This window comes from Synchiropus splendidus, chromosome 11, assembly GCF_027744825.2.
Source record: "Synchiropus splendidus isolate RoL2022-P1 chromosome 11, RoL_Sspl_1.0, whole genome shotgun sequence".
NCBI lineage: Eukaryota > Metazoa > Chordata > Actinopteri > Syngnathiformes > Callionymidae > Synchiropus > Synchiropus splendidus.
In genome coordinates this window covers 16,107,377-16,129,047 of record NC_071344.1, presented here as the reverse complement: position 1 = coordinate 16,129,047, position 21,671 = coordinate 16,107,377, and the positions used below count along the sequence as shown (strand labels likewise).

The following is a 21,671-nucleotide window of genomic DNA, read 5'->3' as shown; positions in this document are numbered from 1 at the left end:
ATGTGTCAATTATGAAAGCTAAATTATGAAAATAAATATAAAATACCCCAAGATGTTGGATTTACCAGTGAACAACTGAATAAATATGGCGCTACCGAGTACATTCCCAAGGTGCAGTTTAATAGAAACAATTACGGAATAAGGGGTCAATACTAATGTCCCTCTCTATTTACTCCAAACATATCGCACTCGTGATAGAAGTAGATGAGGTTTCATGAAACAGTGTCCTGATTTTAAGAGGCCACCAGATGGCACTGTCTGCTGTGAAATGTTTGGACTTGAGCAACTAATTCAGTGAAACCTCACATCATTTCTAAACCAAGAGCGCCATCTAGTGGCCTCTGAGAATTAGGACACCCTGCAATACTATCACATGAAGCCTCATCTGCCCATCACTGTATCACACTAGCACGTGATTTGTCTTGCAAGCACAAATGTGGCCAATCGTGTGGAAGCTGGCTAAACACACAGTCTTATGGCACGGGGCGGGCCACATGTCAATGATTGACAGGTCTCAGTCCGACACCTGAACGCTGTTTTATTGTGATTGATGTGAAACATTGGTGATCTGTATGGCCTTGCAGATCAGACATGCAAACTAAAATGTGACCTATTTTCAATACTTTCTCTTAATGTAGTTGAATCAGATTCTTGGACGACTGAGGAGCAAAGTTAGCAAGCAACAATTACGTACAGCGTCTCAACCCTTGAGAGCTCAGATTGTCTTGCCCATTCAACAGCATCTTTCAATGAACTATTTAAAACAAGTCAGTCTGAAGAGGAGGATTAATTCCATCCAAATGTTTATACCTAGCCTAGTTAGCCTTGTAAGACACACTTTAATTGCCCAGTTCTTTCCAAACCGTGGTGTTCTAACAATAGCATGACTGATGTAGCTTGGACATGAAATCACTTTATTGCAGCCAGTAATTGCAGTGAAGATGGATTAATAGTTGTGGTTCCACAAGTAGGCCAGTTGAAATCCAACCATGTTTGCCTCCCATTTACAAAATGATGGTTCCCTGCCAACACAGCAACTGCACTGGCGCGTTTCAAGGTGCAGCCATCATTTACAATCTGAGGTTATTTTAACCAGCAGACATTTTTCTTGGCCTGCCTGGCGGGGATGAGGGAGAAGTATGTTAACCCATAGACAGTGCAGCAAGTACTCTCCTCAACTGATTTCCACACTTCTTAACTGGTTGCACCACGGCTTCACTGATAATAAATCCATTGGTGGACTTTGTTTGGACTGATTCAGGGATAATAGGCAGAGCAGCATGGGAGAAAGTTTCAGGAGAGGAAACCGCAGAGCGATTCCTGGCGAAAGGTGAGCCGAGTGGTGGAGAGGAACTGGTGATGCCAGAGGAAGTGTAAAAAAAACACCTATTTCCTTCATGTCCATCACCTCCACACACTCAGCTCTTTGTCAGAGTCAAGACCTTGGACTGTCTGGAGAGTCCAAGGTCAAACCTCAGCGATGGCTGTCTTGCGTTCTTCATTTTGTGCAGCTGGAGTATGTTAGCCGTTCGACAGCAGCAGAATGTTGACTCGCATACATTAGAATATTACCTTACTTGCAAGTTGCTGAGTAGTGTTTTTCAGCGGTCATCATGTCTCAGAGGTAAATAGAACTCCAGAATCATACATTAATGTCTTTCCCATAGATATACAACAGAAACCTTACAATCGTAGGCATTCTTGTTCTTATTTACCTGCACTTAGAATAACAACAATGCCTTGGTATTCAGTCAATATTATTACTCAGGGGGAGCGAGTGTTGCCGTAGTGATGGGTGGATGAGGCTTCATGAAGCAGAGTTCCAATTTTCAGAGGCCACTAGATGGCACTGTTTGCTGTATAGTCTTTGGCTTTTTCAATGAAAAAGCTCAATGGAGCGCTTAAAATTCTGTCACTGTTTCATGAAGCTTCATCAGCCCTTCACTATGTCAGACGGTGTCGCATGTACTCATAGAACTGGAGTAACATCCTTGTAACTATTTCAGTAGCCTAATGAGAATAAAGGTGTTGGTTTAAGTGGTTATGGATGGTACATCTGGTTATTTATGATGCCAAGACCAACAATAGAAATGTAGTGGTGAAGTGAATTGAAAGAAATTACCGCTTTTTTAATGTGAGATGGAGTCTAACCTTCAGAATCTCTGAGTCAGAATGGAAACAGTTTTACTTCCTCCATGTGTCTTATTCAAATGCCGAACTTTAAACAAGAGGAAAAGCGTCACTCTCACATTGAACCCTGTAAAACAGGATTATTCTCGAACATAGATTATTGCTAACTGCCTTGCCCAAGGGCAGCTCACTGGTAACTCAATTAAAACTTGGAGCCAAGAATTCCCCCTTCATCTAGAAATCCCAAATCCCCAAAGCTCAAGGCTTAGTGTCTGATTCTTACAAAGGGAGATATGAGCAGAAGTGTTTGGTGCCAACCCAGTTGCCCTGAGGTTTCAGCAGACGTTTGTGTCCCACTAAACAGCTCCAGCGGCCTCACAAAAACTTCCCCAGTGCACGGTGCCCTTTGGAGGTCCCCACACTTGCTGAATTAAAGCCGTCTTTTTATTTAACAGCATCTGGTTCCTATTCCGCTTCCTGAGGTTTAGATGAAACCATCTTTAGTTTCCAGCTGCCGGAGAGTCTGTTCCAGTGGTTGTAACCCTGAATGGATGAACCAGAGAATCCGAGAGGAAAGAGAAAATGATATGCAGGGTCCTGGAAGAGGAGAGAAATAATGAAGAGATTTAGTATTATGTAAGAGACTCAACACAGATAAATCTGTAACACTGATAAAGGAACATTAGTATTGGCTCGCCTGATCCCTAAGCCTGGCTGAGATTGACAGGTGTGAGTTATTTATGACTTCATTTGACAATGACATGAAGGAATGAGACCTGGTCGTTCTATTGCGACGTCATAAAAGTGAAACACGTCGACCACTCCACGGCAGCAGGTGTGGTATCAGAACAAGGTGGACTTCATGCTCCCTCGGCGCCACATTAGCGATGAGGGCTGTGGATTAAGTCAGATATATATATATATATATATATATATATATATATATATATATCGGTCAGGTATTCATATCATTTTCTGCATCACTCCCTGTAGTGTACTCATTTAAAAGAGATATAGTGACATCTAGTGGTGAAATATGGTCACGAAACACTCTCAGTTAAACGCTCAATTATCTGAGCGTTTGCTTAAATTTTGTGGGATATTTTTTCCGACAGATAATCCTACTACACCAAATAATCCATGAACATTTTTTCCAAAGAGACAACACAGAGATCACTTTCCCACAGTTTATTTCCTTTTAAAATAATTCATACAAATGCATACGTCCACAAACATATCTTTGTCAGGGCTTCCGTTTCGACCAAAAATAATATTTACTGTAGAATATATAATATATATGTATACTGTATATTGCTACGCGTACTACTTTACCATGAAGGGGACCAAGATAGGCAACAGTGGACTGTGTGGTTCAACCAGGGATGGAGTCTCACAGAGCTGCTCAGAGAGTGGATTAGGACTCTTAGTAACTCCGGTGATGTTTTGTCTAATATTTTCATCTGGTTTGTGACATATTTTTTCAGTGGCTTGTGAAATGTCCGTCCCCGATTCACAACCTGCTAGGCAACAGTGAACTGTTTGACCACTCAGCTGCTGGCAGAAGGGACAATTTCAATCGTGTATTTGGCGCATTTGGCTTTTTTTAAGTTTCATTTTGATGGAACAATTCCAGATCCCTCCTACCAGCACTGCTTTTTCAGACACATATACAACCAAGTCACATTGACACGAGCAGGCAGAACACCATATGTACACATAGACACGGAGGCCACAGCGGGCGGCGTAATAGTACACAGGATTAGAAACCATCGTGAAATGTTAAAGGGATTCCAGACCGCAGGAAGTGAAACTTTTTTTCCACTTCTTGAAGTCCCTGTGCATCTTTGCTTTCTGTTATTTTCGATCACGGCTCTCGAACTGATGCACAAAGGGGCCACAGTGGGTGCAGCTGACACAAGCAGCACCTGACTGACAATCATATGTTTACAGTCTTCACACTCCTGACTCTGGTGAAAAGGCTGGAACACAAACCTGCACTCACTGTGGCCCTTTGAGGACCGGATTGAGACCCCTGTTTTAGATATTTATATGTTGCCTTACAATGCTGTATGTGTGCTGAATGAACAGAAAAGTACCAAGAGTTTATTGCAACTACTTCTGGTATTCAGCCAGGGATTTCATTTGGTGGTGCAGTAGTGACGCTACAGTTGAAAATACACACTGTATTAATCCATTCATGGGCAAGAATGTGCTTCAACTGTGCTAACCTGTTCTGAATTGACCATCAAGCATAACATAATTTTAACACAGTAATCCTGTTGTAGGCATTGCTCTGATCACTAGTTCCAAAAATTGAGCTTATAGTTAAATTTGACTTTCTGATGAGTCAGCATTTATTTACTTCCCTTAAATACTTAAAATAAATAAGATCCAAATGTTTTTTTATTATAATTTTAGTGACCATTTCTGGATTCAAGCATAGTCCATGGTTATTTTGTGTGTTCAGTGGTGGCTAAAATAATAGCCTTGTATTCATTAGTGCTGCGTCCTGTGTTAAAGAGGAGGTTTTAACATCATTCAAATTTCCAAATTTCATGTGAAAGGACAGCATGAAGAGAAGATAGTTCAAGTCAAGCATACCATTTTGCCCCCTCCTCTCACAAATCCCTTAAATACAGGTTCAGTCCCAAGATCAGAGTCAGTTGCCCCTTTAGCAGGACTGACGTTAACCCCGCCAAAGTATTTTTCCTCAGAAATAGCAGGACACGAAAAGGCAAGCAGGTAGAAAAACAAAAGCACTATGTGGCATCAAAACAAAATAAACCAAGAGCGGAAACTTAATTTCCTGAGATGGTGTGCAAAAAAAAAAAGCTGCCTCGTTTTTTAGGGGTTAGTTAATTTTCAGAACAGAGATTTTCGCAAACCTGTTTGGCCACATGGGACATACGCTGTAACCCTTTGACCCTTTTTTTTTCTTTAAGACTGGATTACAACTGTGGAAAAATGTACACAGACGGGTTACATTCGTTTCATATCCTACTACTCTTGCATGTACACCGAACTAAGGTAAGGACACATAGAAAGAGAGAAAGACGTTCAAGCTGTCCCTCTAGCCTCAGACACACTACAGTCTAAAACAGCAGTATTTTTCCTTCTAAAGCAACACTTGTTTTGAAACGTCTGGCAGGGATTTCAGCAAAACTGACCATAGATGTTTGGCTATTGAGGCCTTGAGTCTGTTCACGTGTGTCTCTGACTGCTCTTCTTTGTTACCATTGTCTTTGGGGGTTGAAATCACCGCTGGGAACCATTTACAAGTGTCAGTTCATGATCTGTCCGACGGTCAAGTGTTTGTGGTTAGAGCTGCTCATTCGCATGCTGCTCTCTGTCGCCTTCTGGTGGCTTCACTGTGTTCTGTCCCGGCGACGGGGCGTGTGGAGGGTGCGTGACGGCTGGTGGGAGTGTGTGGGTGATGGGCACCGCGCTGGGTACGATGCCCTCAACCGGGGGAGGGAGGCCACCTGCGGGAAGGTTCACCACGCCGGGTGGGTACCTGGAAGGAAAGAGGGGAACCACTGAGAGGTGGGTGAGTTACAACGAAACTGCAGCCGAGGAAGGAGCTGCCTGTCCGTCTGTCTGTCCATCCAATGTCAAAGCCCGACACAAGCCAACCATTCAGGAACTTCCTTTCTAACTTACCTATAAGCTCCATTGAGTTCAGGGTGGACTGTTGCAGGGTCGATTCCCGTCCAGTGGTTGTTCTGAGTGAGGAACTCTTTATTCACGCAGTTCTTCAAGCTGTCTGGTATACGACCTGAAATCCAAACAGTCAATGCTCAAGACATTTGATTCAACTGATCCACAGCATTCCATCTCCGTACTTGAGTCTTTCAATGATCGAGTATTGTATTTGTTTTCTTAAAAGTGGATGAATGAAGGTGGAATCACATGATCGCTGAGTCTTTTATCTGAATCTGCACTCCTCGGTGACAAGCTGGGATTTTGAGATGGATTGTCGCCATTTTGTATTTAGTGATTATATATGCCGTGAAGGCAGCTGCATGCCAACGGCGAGTCCTCTTGAGGGGTTCATGGGAATGCCACCCCCTATGGATGAAATTTAAAATATTTGAAAACCCCCTGAAGCTCTATCTCCTGCATTTTCAGGGGCAAATTTTCAGCATCAGACATCCCACCGATAACAGCGCTCTTCTATGCCGTGTCAACCAATCAAATGAAGACGACTTGTGAGATGCGAATAATCTCAAGCCTTGGGTACACGGACACATAAGAATCGGCACATTTTCATCGAATTCTTTTCATGGAAACCCTGTATGATGGCGCTATGATTCGGGCACTAAACCGCCATTAATGGGCGGAAATTTAGGGCTTCCTGCTTGTGAAACAGGAGCCCAATTTCTTGTGTTTTTCTCAAGCGAAAAGGTCCACAGTAGCAAGAGATAATGTAAAGCTTGAGGCTTCTCTGCGCGTTGCCAAGGTTGATACCTGTAATGGCCCTTCTGATCTCCCTGGCTGCCTCCTCTCTCATCTCCAGTGAGGCCTGTTCACTGTACCAGGCTGCATGTGGGGTGCAGATCAGATTGGGAGCATCCTTCAGTGGTCCCTGACTGAAACTGAAACACCAGCAGTTGGTTGACTAACACTGTATGACACACTCTCATAAAGAGGAAAAAAAACTTTACCTGAAAGGCTCAGACTCGTGGACGTCCAGAGCGGCGCCTCGTATCCTGCCGTCCTTCAGAGCTTGAGCGAAGGCCTTCTCATCCACCAGGCCGCCTCGAGCTGTGTTCACCAGGAAAGCACCTTGACGCATCTTTGACACACAGATGTGACGTCAGTAATGAGATCAACGTGATTGAAGTGTGTGTGCTGCTCTTTGCTTCCACCTGCTTGATGGTGAAGTCATTGATCAGGTGGTGGTTGTGTTCGTTCAGACTGCAGTGAAGAGAAACACAGTCGGAGTGGAAGAGCAGGTCCTGTGGAAGAACAGTGAAAACTTGACGAATAATTACAGAGAGAGACTTCATTTTCATTGTCCTCACGATGTGTTTTTAAATGCATAGTTTTTCTTGACTTTTACCAGCACTTGTCTGTCAGCAAATTGACTCATAAAACTGATAAACAGACTTGAATGAGACAAGGAACATGTTATCAAATTCATGTGGTGATCCTGATCACCATGTGGCCTCACTGTCGCACCAGCTCAATCTGCTTTCTTGCTTGGTTTCAAATGGGATGTGCAAGCCAGTTCGGGAACGCTACTGCCCCCTGCTGCCCTGCTGAACTCACTTGCTTGTTTACAAATAAAAGTAGGACAATAATATTGTTGTTTAATGATATATTATAAGTAATATTGTCAGTAATTATGTCAACATTAGGCAGCAGTGTAAAGTATTATATTGTTATGTTAGTATAGCCCCAAACTTGTCTGGGAAAAGCACCTGTAGTGTGGTGACCCTCTGCAGGCCCAGGGATCTTTCCACTCCGTCGGCCAAATACGGATCATAGAAAATGACGTTGAAGCCAAAGGCCTTGGCTCTCAGGGCCACAGCCTGACCCACCCGACCTGGAAGCAAACACACGCTTGAACACACAAGATCACAATGATGATCACGGAATATTCTGTTTTAACCTCAGTGAATTACATCACGTCTGACTGTTCCCAGACTCAACTGAGTTTTCATTCAGCCCCTGGCTAATCTGCTTATATTTTATTGCCACTAACTTCCTGGAAAGTCCATTTAACTCAGAACAAAAGTGCCCTAATACGTGCGGAAAGATTCACGACTCTTGCCCTTGCAGCATACTAGTGTTGACTAACTGGAGCAGGCCCTGTATTCAGCTGGATATGTTTGTTGACTCACCAAGCCCGATGAGTCCCAGTGTCTCTCCTCTGATCCTCGCTGCTCCTGAAGCTACTTCTCTAATCTGCTCAACACTCTGAACCCTTGTGCCCTCTCGCAGCGCCTGCGGAAAACATGACATGAAACCTTCGTGTTGTAGCCTCGAAAATCTACCAGCGCAGATATTTGTTTTCATGTTCCAGATTAGTTTGGTTTGAAAGCGAAGGTGCCAGCAACAAACCTGGTGCAGCCAAGTGGTGCGACGATAGAGGGTGAGGATGTGACACAAAGTGGAGTCGGCCGTCTCCTCCACCGAGGCTGCCGGCATGTTGCAAACAGCTATTCCTGAAGGAGAGAAGATAACCGCTGCTAATGGGTTTTTCTGCCCGTTTCAAGAGGAAGATGAGGAAGGGAAGAACTCGAGGCTGAAAGTGCCCTATCAGCAATTTTTTACAGTGTATTTTAAAAGATAACGCAGAGAGGAATGTGTTTTACCTAAATGGCTTTAAAATATTCCAGGCTTTTATTTATTTATTTGCAGTTTCATAAGGAGGAGTGTGTCCTCATGATTTGGTTCATCTTGAAGTCTTACCTAACTCGCCGGCAGATTTGATATCAATGTTGTCATAGCCGCTGCCTATGCGAACAATGATGCGCAGAGCTTTGAACTTCTCCAGGTCTTCTCTCATCAAGGTGATGGTGTGATACATCAGCGCGCCGACCGCTTCGTTCAGCACCTGAAAATACATCAGAGTGAAACTCTGAACTACTGAACTTCAGATGCTTTTCTACATCAACCAAAACATCCTCTTTTAAATCAGTCCACCTGCCATTTGTTTTGGATCATTTCGTTTATTGTGAGAGGCATTGATGAAAGCATGAACGTCAATGAAATGTTGCGTGTGTGTACATGTATAAATATCCTTGTGTGGACCAATCTTTGACAAGACACTGATGTGATGAGGACATTTTGCTTTGTGAAGACACTTTGGCCCGTTCACATAGGGTTTTGAGGGTGAAAACGTCAAAAATAACTTGGTTATTATAACTGGGTTTAAGTTTGGTTCAGAGTCCTGGTTAAGGTTAGAGGGGCTTAGGTGGATGGTTAGGTTTAGGAGGAGAGGCTGGGGAAAGGGTTATGGCAATGAATGAATTTGCAGTACTTCCATGAACTTTAGTTCAATAAAATTGCAAACAGGAAATAGAATTGCAATTCCTTTTATGACCATTTTGGTGGACTCCAGAATCATGATTGTCAACTCCTGGGTCGCAAAAAAAACTAGGTCGCAAAGCGAGTTTTATTTGGTCGCTTTTTGTTTTTTTTCAACTTTCATGATAACATTATTTTGTGTTGTGTTGTTTCAGTATTTATTTACATAAATAGACAACATTTCTTCTGGTGTGGGCTTGTCATAACGGGTTAGGGTGGGTCACAAAGTCAGAACAGTTGAGAACCACTGCTTCACAGTGTTTTCCATTCTTGACGCAACTCCTCCATGAGTCCAAGTTTTTGATCGAATATTTTGAATTAAAGCATCATCCATTATGCAGATAATTTGACCATGGAAAAATGGCTTTCCCTGAATGTTTTAGTTTATATCACTTTTCCAAATGGAGAGACACTGTGTGTACTTTTACAGTTTGTAAAGTATGTTTAGTATTTTAGCCAAAACGTGTCAGATTCTCTCAGTTACTTGACAATACCAAATGTCTCTGTATTGTAAATAATTTAATTCCACTCCCTGTGACTTCATTTCAACTTCCTGTGAGGCCAATTGAAATTCACACACATCCTTATGTGGCTGAAGGTGTTTCTTCATATGTCCATTTGCAATCTTAAAATAAGGCTACATGGTATGAATGGGTGACCGGCTAACTGGGCGACTCACGTGAGTCCCAGAAACTCAGCCTTCCGTCTCCTTCGTGTGCAACAGAAACATGTCAATTACAATAAAAGGCCGGTTTAATTACACACTGAGGTGGCCGATTACTGCAGAGCCAGGATGGGATGAGGGCGGGAGGGCCGGCCATCTGTTTGTGGCACACTGTGGTCCACTGAGCACGCTCACAAACAGAGTGTGGCTGGCAGGCGCCCAGAACTGAACGGTTGCCCTGCCAGACATACAAACCTGTTTACAGTCCACATTGGCTGCGCTAGATCAGAGCCTGACCCACATTTGAGCTCTGCTCTCTGTCCTGGTCGCACATTGTCATCTCAGTCGCTTTGTGAGTCGTTTATTGCTCAGTAGTTTTATCACAAACATAGAAACAAGCTCGTAGCGAGCTCATATTTCAGTCCGTAATGTTGCTACGTTTTCACTGTTGCTTGTGAATGCTTCATTTAAAGTGAAAAAAGGCTGAATAATTAAGGGAATATTAATTTAATGGCCGATTAACTGAAACATAAATGAGGAAAATCAGCCCTTTTTTGTGAATTTTATTTCTGTCATAACTGGGAATCGGCTGTGTCGTGTTATCATTAGCTGCCTCTTAATTACCGCAATTTAAACACAACTCCATCCTCCCACTGTCTTGTCAGGAAATGTCTCATTAGGCTAATTATAAAGTCACATTCTAGCAATTGGCTTTGATCAGAGTACTCCTTTGACAACGAACATAAAACGATGTCTGCATCAAGTCGAGCTTTGATTTTCGTGGTCGTAATGAGTCGAAACACTGGGCTATCAAGTTGTTTCCCACGGAGATTTGCTGGTGTGTGACCGGGCCAGTGCAATAACATCTCTTCAGAACGATGCTGCACACATGACAGGCCTGTATGTGGCGCCGTATTGTCCCTTTAGACACCGCTACGACAGAGGCAAAGGGCTTCAGCTCTATATGAACATTGGCTTGTATTGCTTTACTCTAGGTTTAAATTGTTAGTGTATCCATGCAAGTTGTTTTGCTGTTTTGTCAATAAGCAGTGTCATAAATGTGTCGATATTACAGCAACCAGCCCACTGCTCCTACACCCAGTGAGACCCTCAGTCATGTTGTTGACTGTGGTGAGATTGGTGATCCCATTGTCTTCCACCCTGGGTACAACAACTACATCACCTTTGTTATAATTCGCACAACATGCTAACCTATGAGGAAGGTATTCATAGGATCCTGTAGGAGGCATTGTAATGTTCTGGCAACTAACAAAAAAATAACATGGAGATACTTAGTGTGTACCGACCATCAGCACAAGTTATTTTGAGTTGCAACCCCTATTGGTCAAATGGTAGTTAAGTATAAACCCATGTCAGCATCCAGTCATGTGGAACGGGAGGTTAAAACGGTTGGACAGTGTTTTTACAGTCCTTTATGTTCCACAAGTGATGTTTTTTTTTATGACATGGTGGCAATGAGGGATGTTAAACAACACACTCTGGTAAAATCTCCTACCTTCCACTATACAGCCCTGCAGGAAACCCCAGACTTACTTTCTCATGGATCTCTTGAGTTGACTGAGCGTCACAAAAGGCCACAGTTGCCACGTCTTTCAGGATGGGCATCTCCACCGTGCAGTCTCGCCCGTCCAGGAGAGCCACCAAGGGCCGGGGATGCATCGGCCCGTTCATGATAGGTGGTCTAATACCTGAGGATCAAGCAGGCTTTCATTAGTCCAGCTTAACAACCAACAACAGTACATGGCTGTGGGCGAGGCTGCCAAGGGTAGGATGGTAGGGGAAGGTACGGCTTTCCTCACTCTCTGAGTGGCTAGAATGGCTCTCCGCTGATTGGCTGTTTCATTGGTCCACGAAACAGTTTGAACAGGTAAATAGCTGAGTCATCATCTCAGGAGTAGCTGAACAGAGGCAATGTTTTAAGCCAAGTCGTCCAGTCATCTCAGTTTGAGAGTGGTTAGGATTAGGGTTAAGGGTAGGTCAATCAGAAGTGAGGAAGGCGCAACCTTCCCGTACCATCCCACGAGTCACAAATTCGCTGGCTGTGGTTGCATTCCTCATTACAAATACATTGTTGTTGCCCAAAATGCTGTGGGCAATAAGATAATAGCAATGTGTTCCATGAAATCCATCTGTGTGAGACAGAAAGGCAGCAAGAGAGAGGCTCCAGGAGAAGACCGTATTCTGCACTGGATGTTATTTGATTGTAGGCTCTGCCACATTAAGCCACTGACAGATCTCCTAAAAGTCTAAAATGACAAATGAAATCAAAGTCAGCAGGCTGGGGGGTGTAATGAGCGATAGCAGATGCTGTCAGAGGATGACATCAGTGAAAGAGACACTCACTGGACACAGCATAAATCATCTAGTGTGTGACTCTCCTGCAACCTTTACACTTTTAATAGGCGGTGTCCTTGCATTGCTAAAAGACTGTCAACTGGTTTTCACTGGGAAAATTCTTGTAGATCTCTTTCAAGCCAATAGTCATAAAAGGACACTGTATATGGAGACCACAGACGCAAGTGACTCACCCGCTGGTGCAGGCTTGCTGCTCTCTGACAGTTTCTAGACCAGAGTACGTTGCATCACCTTCTGCTGATGCAGACTGTACCCATCACTCTCGTCTGCCTCCCCACTCAAGATGATCTGCCTGCTGCCGCCGCTTCATCATCTCATTTAGAAATTCCAAGACCCGCTCGAACAGCGTGTGCCCTTTAGAGAGCCATTGAAACTTCCTCTTCTGTTGTAAGTTTTCCGGCTGCATAAGCTCACATCAGGAGAGCGGAGCTAAGTCGCTTAAGCTTCTCATTTCAGCAGGGTTTTGCAGTTCGGCACAGCAACCTTGGTGGTAGAAGTGTAGCTCCTCTGGCAGTCAGTGGACTGACTTTCTGTTGTGTTGCTGTACTGCATTCACACTGATATGTCTTGTTCACACTTGACAATTCCACTACCAAATCTTGGGACTCTTTCTCAGGGGTGGGGAACTGAAGGTTGTAAGGGGACACATGTACGGCGACTGATCTGAGGTCTAGCCAAAACAAAGAATACGCAAGGGCAAAGCATGATGGGAAATGAAATTAAAAAAACAACTTCCATGACTAACTACCATGTGTTGCGTTGCGCCACAGTGGCTGGTTCCTTTGCTTGAGTATTCAGTCCTTATAGCTATAGCAGAGATTGAAGTTTTTTTATTTCAGTAATACGAGTGCATGTTGTGTTTTATAAAGCAACGTTTTACGGGTTCCCTGCTGGCTTTCACCCTCGCCTGTCACATGACCCACTGTGCAGCAGGAAGCAAACGAAATTCTAAAGGTCGGACAGACAGAACCTTTTGCCGAAGAAGTCATCGAATGGCAAACTATTAATATTGAATGCTAAACTATTAATGATTAGTGTTAGAAACTTTCCTACAAGATCAGTGTTAGTCTTTCCTCACAAAGGCCGGGTAAATACAGGGACAGGGCCACATGTGGCCCACGGGCCACGCTTCACCAGGGCCTGTTTCCGTGTGCAATTGAAGTCTGCTTTCTGGGTGCCTTACTATTCATTTACAGCTTGACTTGCTGAAGCTAAAGATCAGGTCTGTTCTTGTAAAGCCTTGACTCTCTCATAAAATGCGCCCACGGGCTTCTGCCAATGTAGAACCAGCGGCTGAGAACACAACATTCATTACCAGCTAAATGTGCTCAGCCATTTTTACCTTGAATAAAAACCACAAGTATCTCATTGCATATCGATGCGACCCGTGGGGACGAAAGCGTTTGCAAATAAAAGGCTCATTTTTCAGTGGAGTTAAGCAAGACATTCGAGAACAAAAGGCGATTGAGATAAAGACCTTGATGCTCGGCAGCAGAGGGCCGTTCACATTGGGCTGCAAAGTGGTGCTGTTTTGGATTGCAAGCAAAATTCCTGGCATTTTCCCGCTCACACTTAGCGAAGGAGGAAATAGCTCTCATTCCAGATCAAAACATGACCTTGGGAGGACCTTGGGAGGACCAGGAGTATAATAATACAACATGCTCTGCCACTCAAGATCTCCTCAACTGGAGTTCAGCACTTTTCTTGGCTCACAATGCTACACAGTTACTCTCTTAACCTTTGCTTTGCCGAATTGGTAAACGATGACTTGGCATTTAAATGGGCAGCGCCATTGATTTCTTTTTCTGTTGTCCATATGAATGATAGAAGTCAACAAGGCGGGGGTCTTTAGTTGTCCAAATGACCCCCATAACACATGACAGCTCAAACATAAAAATATTTTCTAAGACGCTTACCTACTTGATTAAGTCTATGGCTGTGTATTGGCAGGAATCCTGTCGTATGATACATATCCTGATGCATGATATGATATATCGCAATACTGAGAGCATGGTGATATATTGTACTTTTTGTTAACAAGAAAAGGAATAATAAATCTCAAACAAATTGTTCCAAAGTTGTCTGAGTAGCAACTCGTGCCACCTTAGCTCTAATGTGTCATGTCTGTCTTTTGTGTCCAGTGGATATGTGTCTTCATCGTGGCACATCGTATGAACGGCATGGCTGTTGGAAGCCTCGCAAGATCTTGCTGTCTATTACAAGGTGCTGAAGGCGTGAGACCAATTTCTCAATCGCCTCAAAAACACAAATATATGCAAGTATTTATTAAATACTGATAGAATGGACTTAAAATATTCATAAAACAATGTGCCATGAAGAATCACAGCATTTGAGTGTATAAATATTTTTACCCACCTTGTAATGACGTAATACTTGCATAAACATAAGTACCTCAAAAACAGTTCACTTTCAAGACTTCTAACCGCTGGTGAAAATGACCATCTACAATTGAACCCAACCCACTCTTATTGTACTTTTATACCCCATGGTGACAGAACAACTCAAATTGATGACTTCTGTTTTGGTATCAGTCTGTTAGTCCGGGAACTGTCTGTTCTGTATTGATGTCCATGAACCATGCATGATGTCATCAACAAGCGACAACCCATTATTTTCGATGCCATGTTTATTATCATTGTTCCTCTTTTCTTAGACATAAAAGCTTCATGTGTGCTCATAATGAGTCTCATTTCTACTGGAAAAGGTGGTAGAGTTTTTTTAAGGCAAAGGTCTTTATTTCCCGCTGAATGCTCTCACCTTTTTTTTAAATCTGACCCTAAACAGGCCATTTTTGTCTGCAACAATCTCAAAATACATCAGCGAAATCCTGGAGGGACTGATCTTTTCTCGTATCACTTTCAATGCTCTTGTCTCTCATTCAATATGCAGCCTCTGTGCTCAATAGCTTTCCAGTTGAGTGGCTTCTCTGAGTCTCAGCAGACATCCTTGACAGACCACAGATCAGCTGCTCCGTTGCTTAACTAAAAAAAAACATTTTCAACCACAGAAACTCTGACGGAGCCTTTAGTTATGTCTGTCATAACTAAAACAATAGCCATGTGCAAATGTAACGACCAAGCCCATTAAGACCATGGTAGCAAATGACATCCCAGCAAAATGAAAATTGCCTCCCTTGGAAAATTTGTAATCAGACCTCAACGACGCTCGATCTATTTCACTGACGCTGAGAGATGGAAAAGGCATCAGTCGAGGAGCCAGTGGGAATGCCCAGCCTGAACCGCTGACCGGACCCAGCTGTCACTGACCTGCTCACAACAACAGCTGGATCTCTCCCCCAGAGGAAAGAGGGTGTTTTCAGACTGTCACTCACAAAGAAAATATGTCAAAGATCTGTGATTGTGGCGCATGTGAAGTCCTAAAGGTCAGCAGGAAATCCACTGACATTGGTGGCGATATGTCAAAACAGACGTCGGACTGTTGACTCCTCAAGAGTTTCCTCCTCCAGGACATCTGGCTGTCGACTCTTGGCAGTTTTATCCCCGACAAGTTCCTTCCTGAACATTTGGTGGCCTTCAAACTAAATTAGATTTTCTTGAAACCCAAATCTTCAACGGTTACATGCAAACTGAAGCCTTTGTGAATCGGCTATTGTCTTTTAGTGTTGTCACGCCGATGTTGCGTCAACCTCTGGGTTGTTTGACACCAGCTTCAGTTTATCATCTCCTTTTACTTGTCGCTGTTCCTCATTTATGAGCTCTGCTTGCTGGATGCGTGTAGAGATGGTATCCATTTGACTTCCTGCTAACACCATTTCCATTCTCACTTACGTCAAACACATTAATCTATGTCAAACATTACTGAGAGCAGAGCGATGAAGACATTTTAATATCCCTGCCCCTTCTTTTCTCCCCCCAACACTTGGTTTGTTGCTAGTTATGGTTGCCCATCTGATATTTTATACCAAGATGTAGATACATTTGGTTTCTACTCCTATTTGTCCCGTCACTTTCCTGCCCAGAATCTCAACTCTTACTAGTCTCTGAAGTCATTTCTGGTTATGGGTCAGTTTCGTATACCCTCACTAGAGTCTGTTTTGATCCTGACTTTCGCAATTCTAGTCCTATTATTGAATTGTTTATTACTCTCAGTGTTACTTGAACATGTGGTTTGTCAAGGATCCCTTTTCTTGTGTGTTCCACTTCGTCTCATGTTCTATTTCTGGCTCTGTATACGACTGTATGTCTCTCCATTATGGTAATTGGTGTGTTTATACTCGATCTTTTGCTTTATCTGTTTGCCAGCAATGTAGCACAATAAGCTATATGACCAGGACTATGTTGCGTGACAGATTCTAACTCAAGATATAAAATTCAAGATGACTTTGGTTGTCGATTATATGACCCAATATAGTTTCATCCATATCATGGAAATATTCTGGGTATCTGATTTATAGGGTTTTAGATATTGGGGTGTTAATAACATGGGACTAGAGATGAAGCTACAAACTAGCGACTGAGCCAACACTAGGAGAAAACAGAATTTCCTCATTTACTTCAAAACTACAGAGGATAACCACGAGATTCCAAGTTATCTTCATGTATTCATGGTCACAGTATTAGAATGCGAGTGTTGGGAATGTGGGAGAATTCCAAGATGGCTAAAACAAGATGTAGAAGTTGTGAAACAACAAAATGCACTAAAGAAAACAAACACATTCCACAAATTGGTTTACTTGTCAGAAGTACGAACATTTATCATGAAGTTGCACCTGCTTGAGAATAGCTTCCGTGGACCCTCCGTGGATCTTCTAAATGACCTTGATAACTGCAACGCACTGACCTCGACTGTGACGACTTTCACTTGGACGTCCAAAAGTAAGACGTCGAAATTCTAGCTAGATGTTGTCATGGTCAAGACTGAGGAAATTATTTAAATATATAATTGAGTAATATTGTCACATAAATAGTGATACAGAGATCTGTATATTTCGGTCCATAAAAGCATATGATCCCTGACAATACAAGAAATCGATCTAAAATGTGATCACTGCAGAAAGATGTTTCATCAAATGTTGGATCCTAATGATAAAATAATTCCACTTTCTGTGCGCCTGAACTTCACCTGAACCCCCTGCAGCTGACTGCTTCAGATGGTGTTTGTTTATTTCACCATGTATTCGCAGGCAAGCGGAGAAAAGCGTTGCATGGCTGCCGGCACCTGTGATCAGTCAGACGTCTGTGACTGCAGCAGCCACCCGCACCCACAGAAAATCTGTCACCGGCTATTGTGGCGAGAAGGAACACGGCGCAGTTTAAAGCAGCCGCGTTCTTTTATTCTCTTCTCCTCCGTGTTGATCACAGCCCTCCTTTCATCTCTTGTTGACTCTTTTTTTTTAAGTCGTCTCCCGTTTCAGGTTATCACCTCCAGCTTTCTTTGTGTTGCCTGCAATTTCCAGAGGGTTATCTGTTGTCTGTTTGTTACCGGGCCTTAGTCATCTGTCTACTTACTTAAGAGCAGTTCCTGTTTGCACACGGCAGTTGCATGCTTGAGCATTTTCAAAAGACTATGAAGCGAATTTAACACACCTGTAAGTATGTGGTAGCATAGATTGTGTGAATATCCAGCGTGAATATCCAACATATTCTTCTCAAACTACTTGTATACTAACAAGTATACAAGTAGTATACTTGTAACTACTTGTATAGGATAGTGTGAGCAATGCTAATGTTCGTAATGAGCTCATGGTGGCAGTCGTCATTGGTGTAATGTGGACAGTATCATTCGGGCTGTCGATGGAATAAAATTTTACCTCACAATTCATGGGACATTAATCACACATTTTGTATCTATTCTAAAAGTACCTCAGTGGAAGACAGTCAAGTCAACAGCAGAGGCCAATAATGTTTTCCTCATGCAAACATTTGTTTACTCCAACAACCAAACATAACAGATAGTGTCAAGAACATCCTTCAGAATAACCTCAGAACATGCTAACAACATAACATTGTAAACATTATTGGCCACTCTGCTGTTGATAGCACCTTCTCTCCCACTATGTATTATTGAGAGTGGTTGTAGTGTTACTTATTGGAGGAGAAATAAAACCGCAGTGTTAGTTTTTGAAGCCGCGACGAGAAGGTCATGAATCAACATGAAAAAAAACTCTGTCAGTAGAAGATGAAATAACCTTGGCATAATTGATACATGAAGTAATTACAGGTACTGTTTGTAGCATATTGAAAGTAGTCATTGTTATAGTTGAAATAGTGATTGTAACTGTAGTAGTCAGTGAAGTAATGGAAGTAGTAATGGAAAGCGAAATATTGACATTAGCATTAGTTATTAAGGACAGAAGAAATAGTAGTAGTAGTAGTAGTAGTGAAACAACATTAGTGAAGTGAAATAAGTCAGTTTGTATGAGGTGAAATGTTGACAGCTGTTTGTGTATGTGACGTAATAATGGACTGTGTGTCAAGGTAGATGTTACTGGAGCAATGACTAGTGATTGTAGCTGTTCTATCTGGAGCAACAAAGAAACAAAAACAGCTTCAGTAATATATCTTATTTATATGTCTTGTTTTATTTGCTAGCTTGTGACTTTTTACATAATGCTGATGCTTTGTGGATGTCTTCGATGTTTGTTGTGTATCTTTAATGTCTTTGGTATGTGTCAGTGTCCTTGTTGTCATTAGCTGTTGTGACACGTTGAATTCCCCCACTGTGCGACTAATAAAGGCCATCTCATCTAATCTGATAATAGCAAGTAAATGTATGCCTGTTTGCAGTAGGTCAATCAACAGTAATATTAATAAGTCATGTGCCATTAAAGGTTGCAGTCACTTGGAAGTACCGCTGGTGGTAGTAGCAGTACAAGTGTATATGTTGATGTTGAAGTGATTTATTATTATTATTTAAAGCAACGGTGGTAAGTGAATTGTTTTTTTGTTGAAGGTAGGAGAATTTATTTTAGCTTTGCTTGTCGGTCACTTTTTATTGTTATTACTCATAATTAGACCAGTAATAATTGAGTTAGCGTAGTAACAGAATAACTAGTACCTGTAAAAAAAGAAAGGAGTTGTGCGAAGTAGTACTCTATGCAGTTACGTAACTGAAATAAATAAATGTTTGTCCTTGTTGCTCTAATTATACTGGATGGCTTCAGCACCGACAAACAGCAAAATAATTGGAGAATCATTTGCTGAAGATTCGAGCTGAGTGAGTGGCTGATGGAATGATCAATACATTGTGGTGGATGTATAGTTTCAGCCGGGATCAATGACGGGGTCAGATTTTACTGCATTACAGGATCAATAGTCAACCTTCTACCAGCATTGTCGAGTATTGACAAACTGTTTTCAACCCAGATCAGATCAAACCAATGCTACACTCTTCACTGATGATTGATTTGTGATGTTATAGAGCGTTTATTGGAGTATTAATGGACGACTTAATTTTTTTGGTTGAAAGGGTTCTTGTTCCAGAGTGGCTGTGCAGGTTTGAATTTAAAGGTTCCTGTTTAAGTATTACATCCATGATTCATTTTTCAGAATGTTTACCATATTATTGTGCATTATTATATGTTTATTATCCTAATGTGATGGAATGTTTATCACATTGAATCATCTGTAAATCTCCTGCACAAGATTATCGACCATATATCTTGTCATAGTAGCCTAAAATGATGTGATACATGCGCGAAAATTCTAATGACATCATCATTAACATCTCAACACTGACAAGAAGGTATATCATTCGTGTAAAGTAAAGTGACCACCAAAACAGAGAAAGCCAGCAGAGATGGCTCTCGGAGGCTGAACAATCTTTGGAGCCGATCAGTGTCATTCTCAAGAATCGCTGGTGATTAACGGCGGCGCCAACCCCGCTATTTCCACTGACCTTGGACACTCCGGCTCTTGGCAGACATTGAGAAAAATCCCTCAAAAGGATTGACTCAGATCCTAAATCTTTGATGTCACCAAGAGACATGGCCCGCAGCCTGTTGATGACATCACAAATTCAGTCACAGGTTGGAGAGGATTTGTCAGAAAGGCTGAACAAGGTTTCAAATTCTGCTCCCAACCATGTAAACCGCACCCTTCATTCTTCCCCAGCAGCCCTACCTTGACTCTTCCTTCTAGAACGGTCTTTTCCAGCCCCTATCAGGAGGTGCGCCTGTCACCTGTGTGTGAGTCCAATTGTGTGTGTAGATGTGCCTCTACATGAATCCCTCTTTGTGCGTGCGCTTCAATGAACAGCCTTCAGTATCAGAGTCACAATAATAAAGAATTATGTGTCATGTCCTTGCTAGCCCTCGAACGAGAGAGAGATCTATTTCTGTCTCGGCAAATGAGGTGTTCAAACAGCCTTCAATAGAAGAGGTCTACACACACACAGGCGCGGAGCTCAAGAAAAGGCGGACCATTCATGTGAGAAAAGGCGAAATGTGCAGATGAACAAGATAATGGAGTGAGTGAGAATTAAGAGAGGAAGGAGGAGACTGAAGAAAAGAGGGGGGAGGGGAGGAGGAAGAATAATGTACACTGAACACTTCAGAAAAATTGGCAGTCACACACACGCGCACACAAACACACACACACACACACTCTCACGGCTCCCACATTAAAGCAGAGGTTACCTAGAGGCATGCCTTTGTTGAGGAGATGTGAGCTTCCCATGGTGTGTTCCCGGCCGGCCAGCTCCGACACAACCTTCTTCACACAGCAGGCATGAACAGAAATCCAGTCAGCATATGGCGGCCGTGGCCAGCTACCTCGCTTCCCTCAGTCCTTCTCCCAGCCCCTCAGTGACAAGCATACACATGTGCTCCCCCTCTTTTCTCTCTCTCTCCTCTATCTCTCTGTGTCTGTCCCCTCCCTCCCTTTCCACTCGCTTGTTCAGTACCTCACCCCTCCCTCCCCGACTGTGCCTACCTCCCAACTCACTTTGGGTTACAGCGAACCTTTCTGTCAAACAAAAAAAAAAATCAGCCCAAAAATTCAAGCTCGGCTGCATTTATGAGAACAGAAGTGCAGAAGAGTGTGTGGCCGCAGAGCAGAGAGAGAAGAAAGAGTGTGTGAAAGAGCAGGAACGGGGCGGGGCTAGCTTTTGTTTCCTGAAGCGCCAGAAGAGTCAGACAAAAATTGTCTGCCAAAAACGATATAGTCAAAACACCTCTTCAGACCACAGCACGGCTACAATCTCACTGATGCCGTTGGGCTAGTAGTAATAAGCATGTTATTACTGGTTATATTAGGTTAACAAACCAATCGCCCTGTGATCACTGTTGTTCCTCGTGAAGTTTCCTGGATGTTTGTGTCATTCTGTAATAAGATTAGTAGCTCTGGTGCTTATTTTTCATGTCAACATTTCTTATATTATATTTCATATGGAATAATTACAAAAGGTATATGTAAAAGACACATATATTGTATGTCGGTAATGTTTCTGTTAAGTTTCCCCACTGTGGGAAGACGAAAGGACATCT

General features: G+C 42.7%; 1 protein-coding gene across 4 annotated transcripts; it reads right to left on the bottom strand.

Annotated features, from left to right (window-relative positions):
• Positions 1-3,303: 3,303 nt before the first annotated feature.
• On the bottom strand, positions 3,304-21,041 carry LOC128767146 (C-terminal-binding protein 1). 4 transcript variants are annotated; one of them, XM_053878935.1, is made up of 12 exons: positions 20,823-21,041; positions 20,084-20,183; positions 11,384-11,538; positions 8,548-8,692; positions 8,197-8,300; positions 7,977-8,079; positions 7,554-7,678; positions 6,999-7,088; positions 6,795-6,925; positions 6,598-6,725; positions 5,791-5,905; positions 3,304-5,644 (listed from the first exon to the last, which is right to left on the bottom strand). In XM_053878935.1, exons 2-12 carry the CDS (start codon positions 20,109-20,111, stop codon positions 5,449-5,451), a joined length of 1,320 nt encoding a protein of 439 aa, XP_053734910.1. In that variant the 5' UTR covers positions 20,112-20,183; positions 20,823-21,041; the 3' UTR covers positions 3,304-5,448. The 4 variants fall into 4 exon arrangements, with proteins under 4 accessions (XP_053734910.1, XP_053734911.1, XP_053734909.1 ...); XM_053878936.1 differs by lacking the exon at positions 20,823-21,041 and adding an exon at positions 20,308-20,802; XM_053878934.1 differs by lacking the exon at positions 20,084-20,183.
• Positions 21,042-21,671: the final 630 nt, after the last annotated feature.

What these genes read in the sequence shown, in the direction of transcription:
- LOC128767146 (XM_053878934.1), bottom strand. Translation starts at nt 20,862, where the DNA reads ATGGGAAGCTCACATCTCCTCAACAAAGGCATGCCTCTAG. An exon ending in CAAATCTGCCGGCGAGTTAG is followed by an intron (nt 8,301 to 8,547) that starts GTAAGACTTCAA and finishes TCTCTCCTTCAG; the next exon opens with GAATAGCTGTTTGCAACATG. An exon ending in CACGAGTCTGAGCCTTTCAG is followed by an intron (nt 6,726 to 6,794) that starts GTAAAGTTTTTT and finishes CTGGTGTTTCAG; the next exon opens with TTTCAGTCAGGGACCACTGA.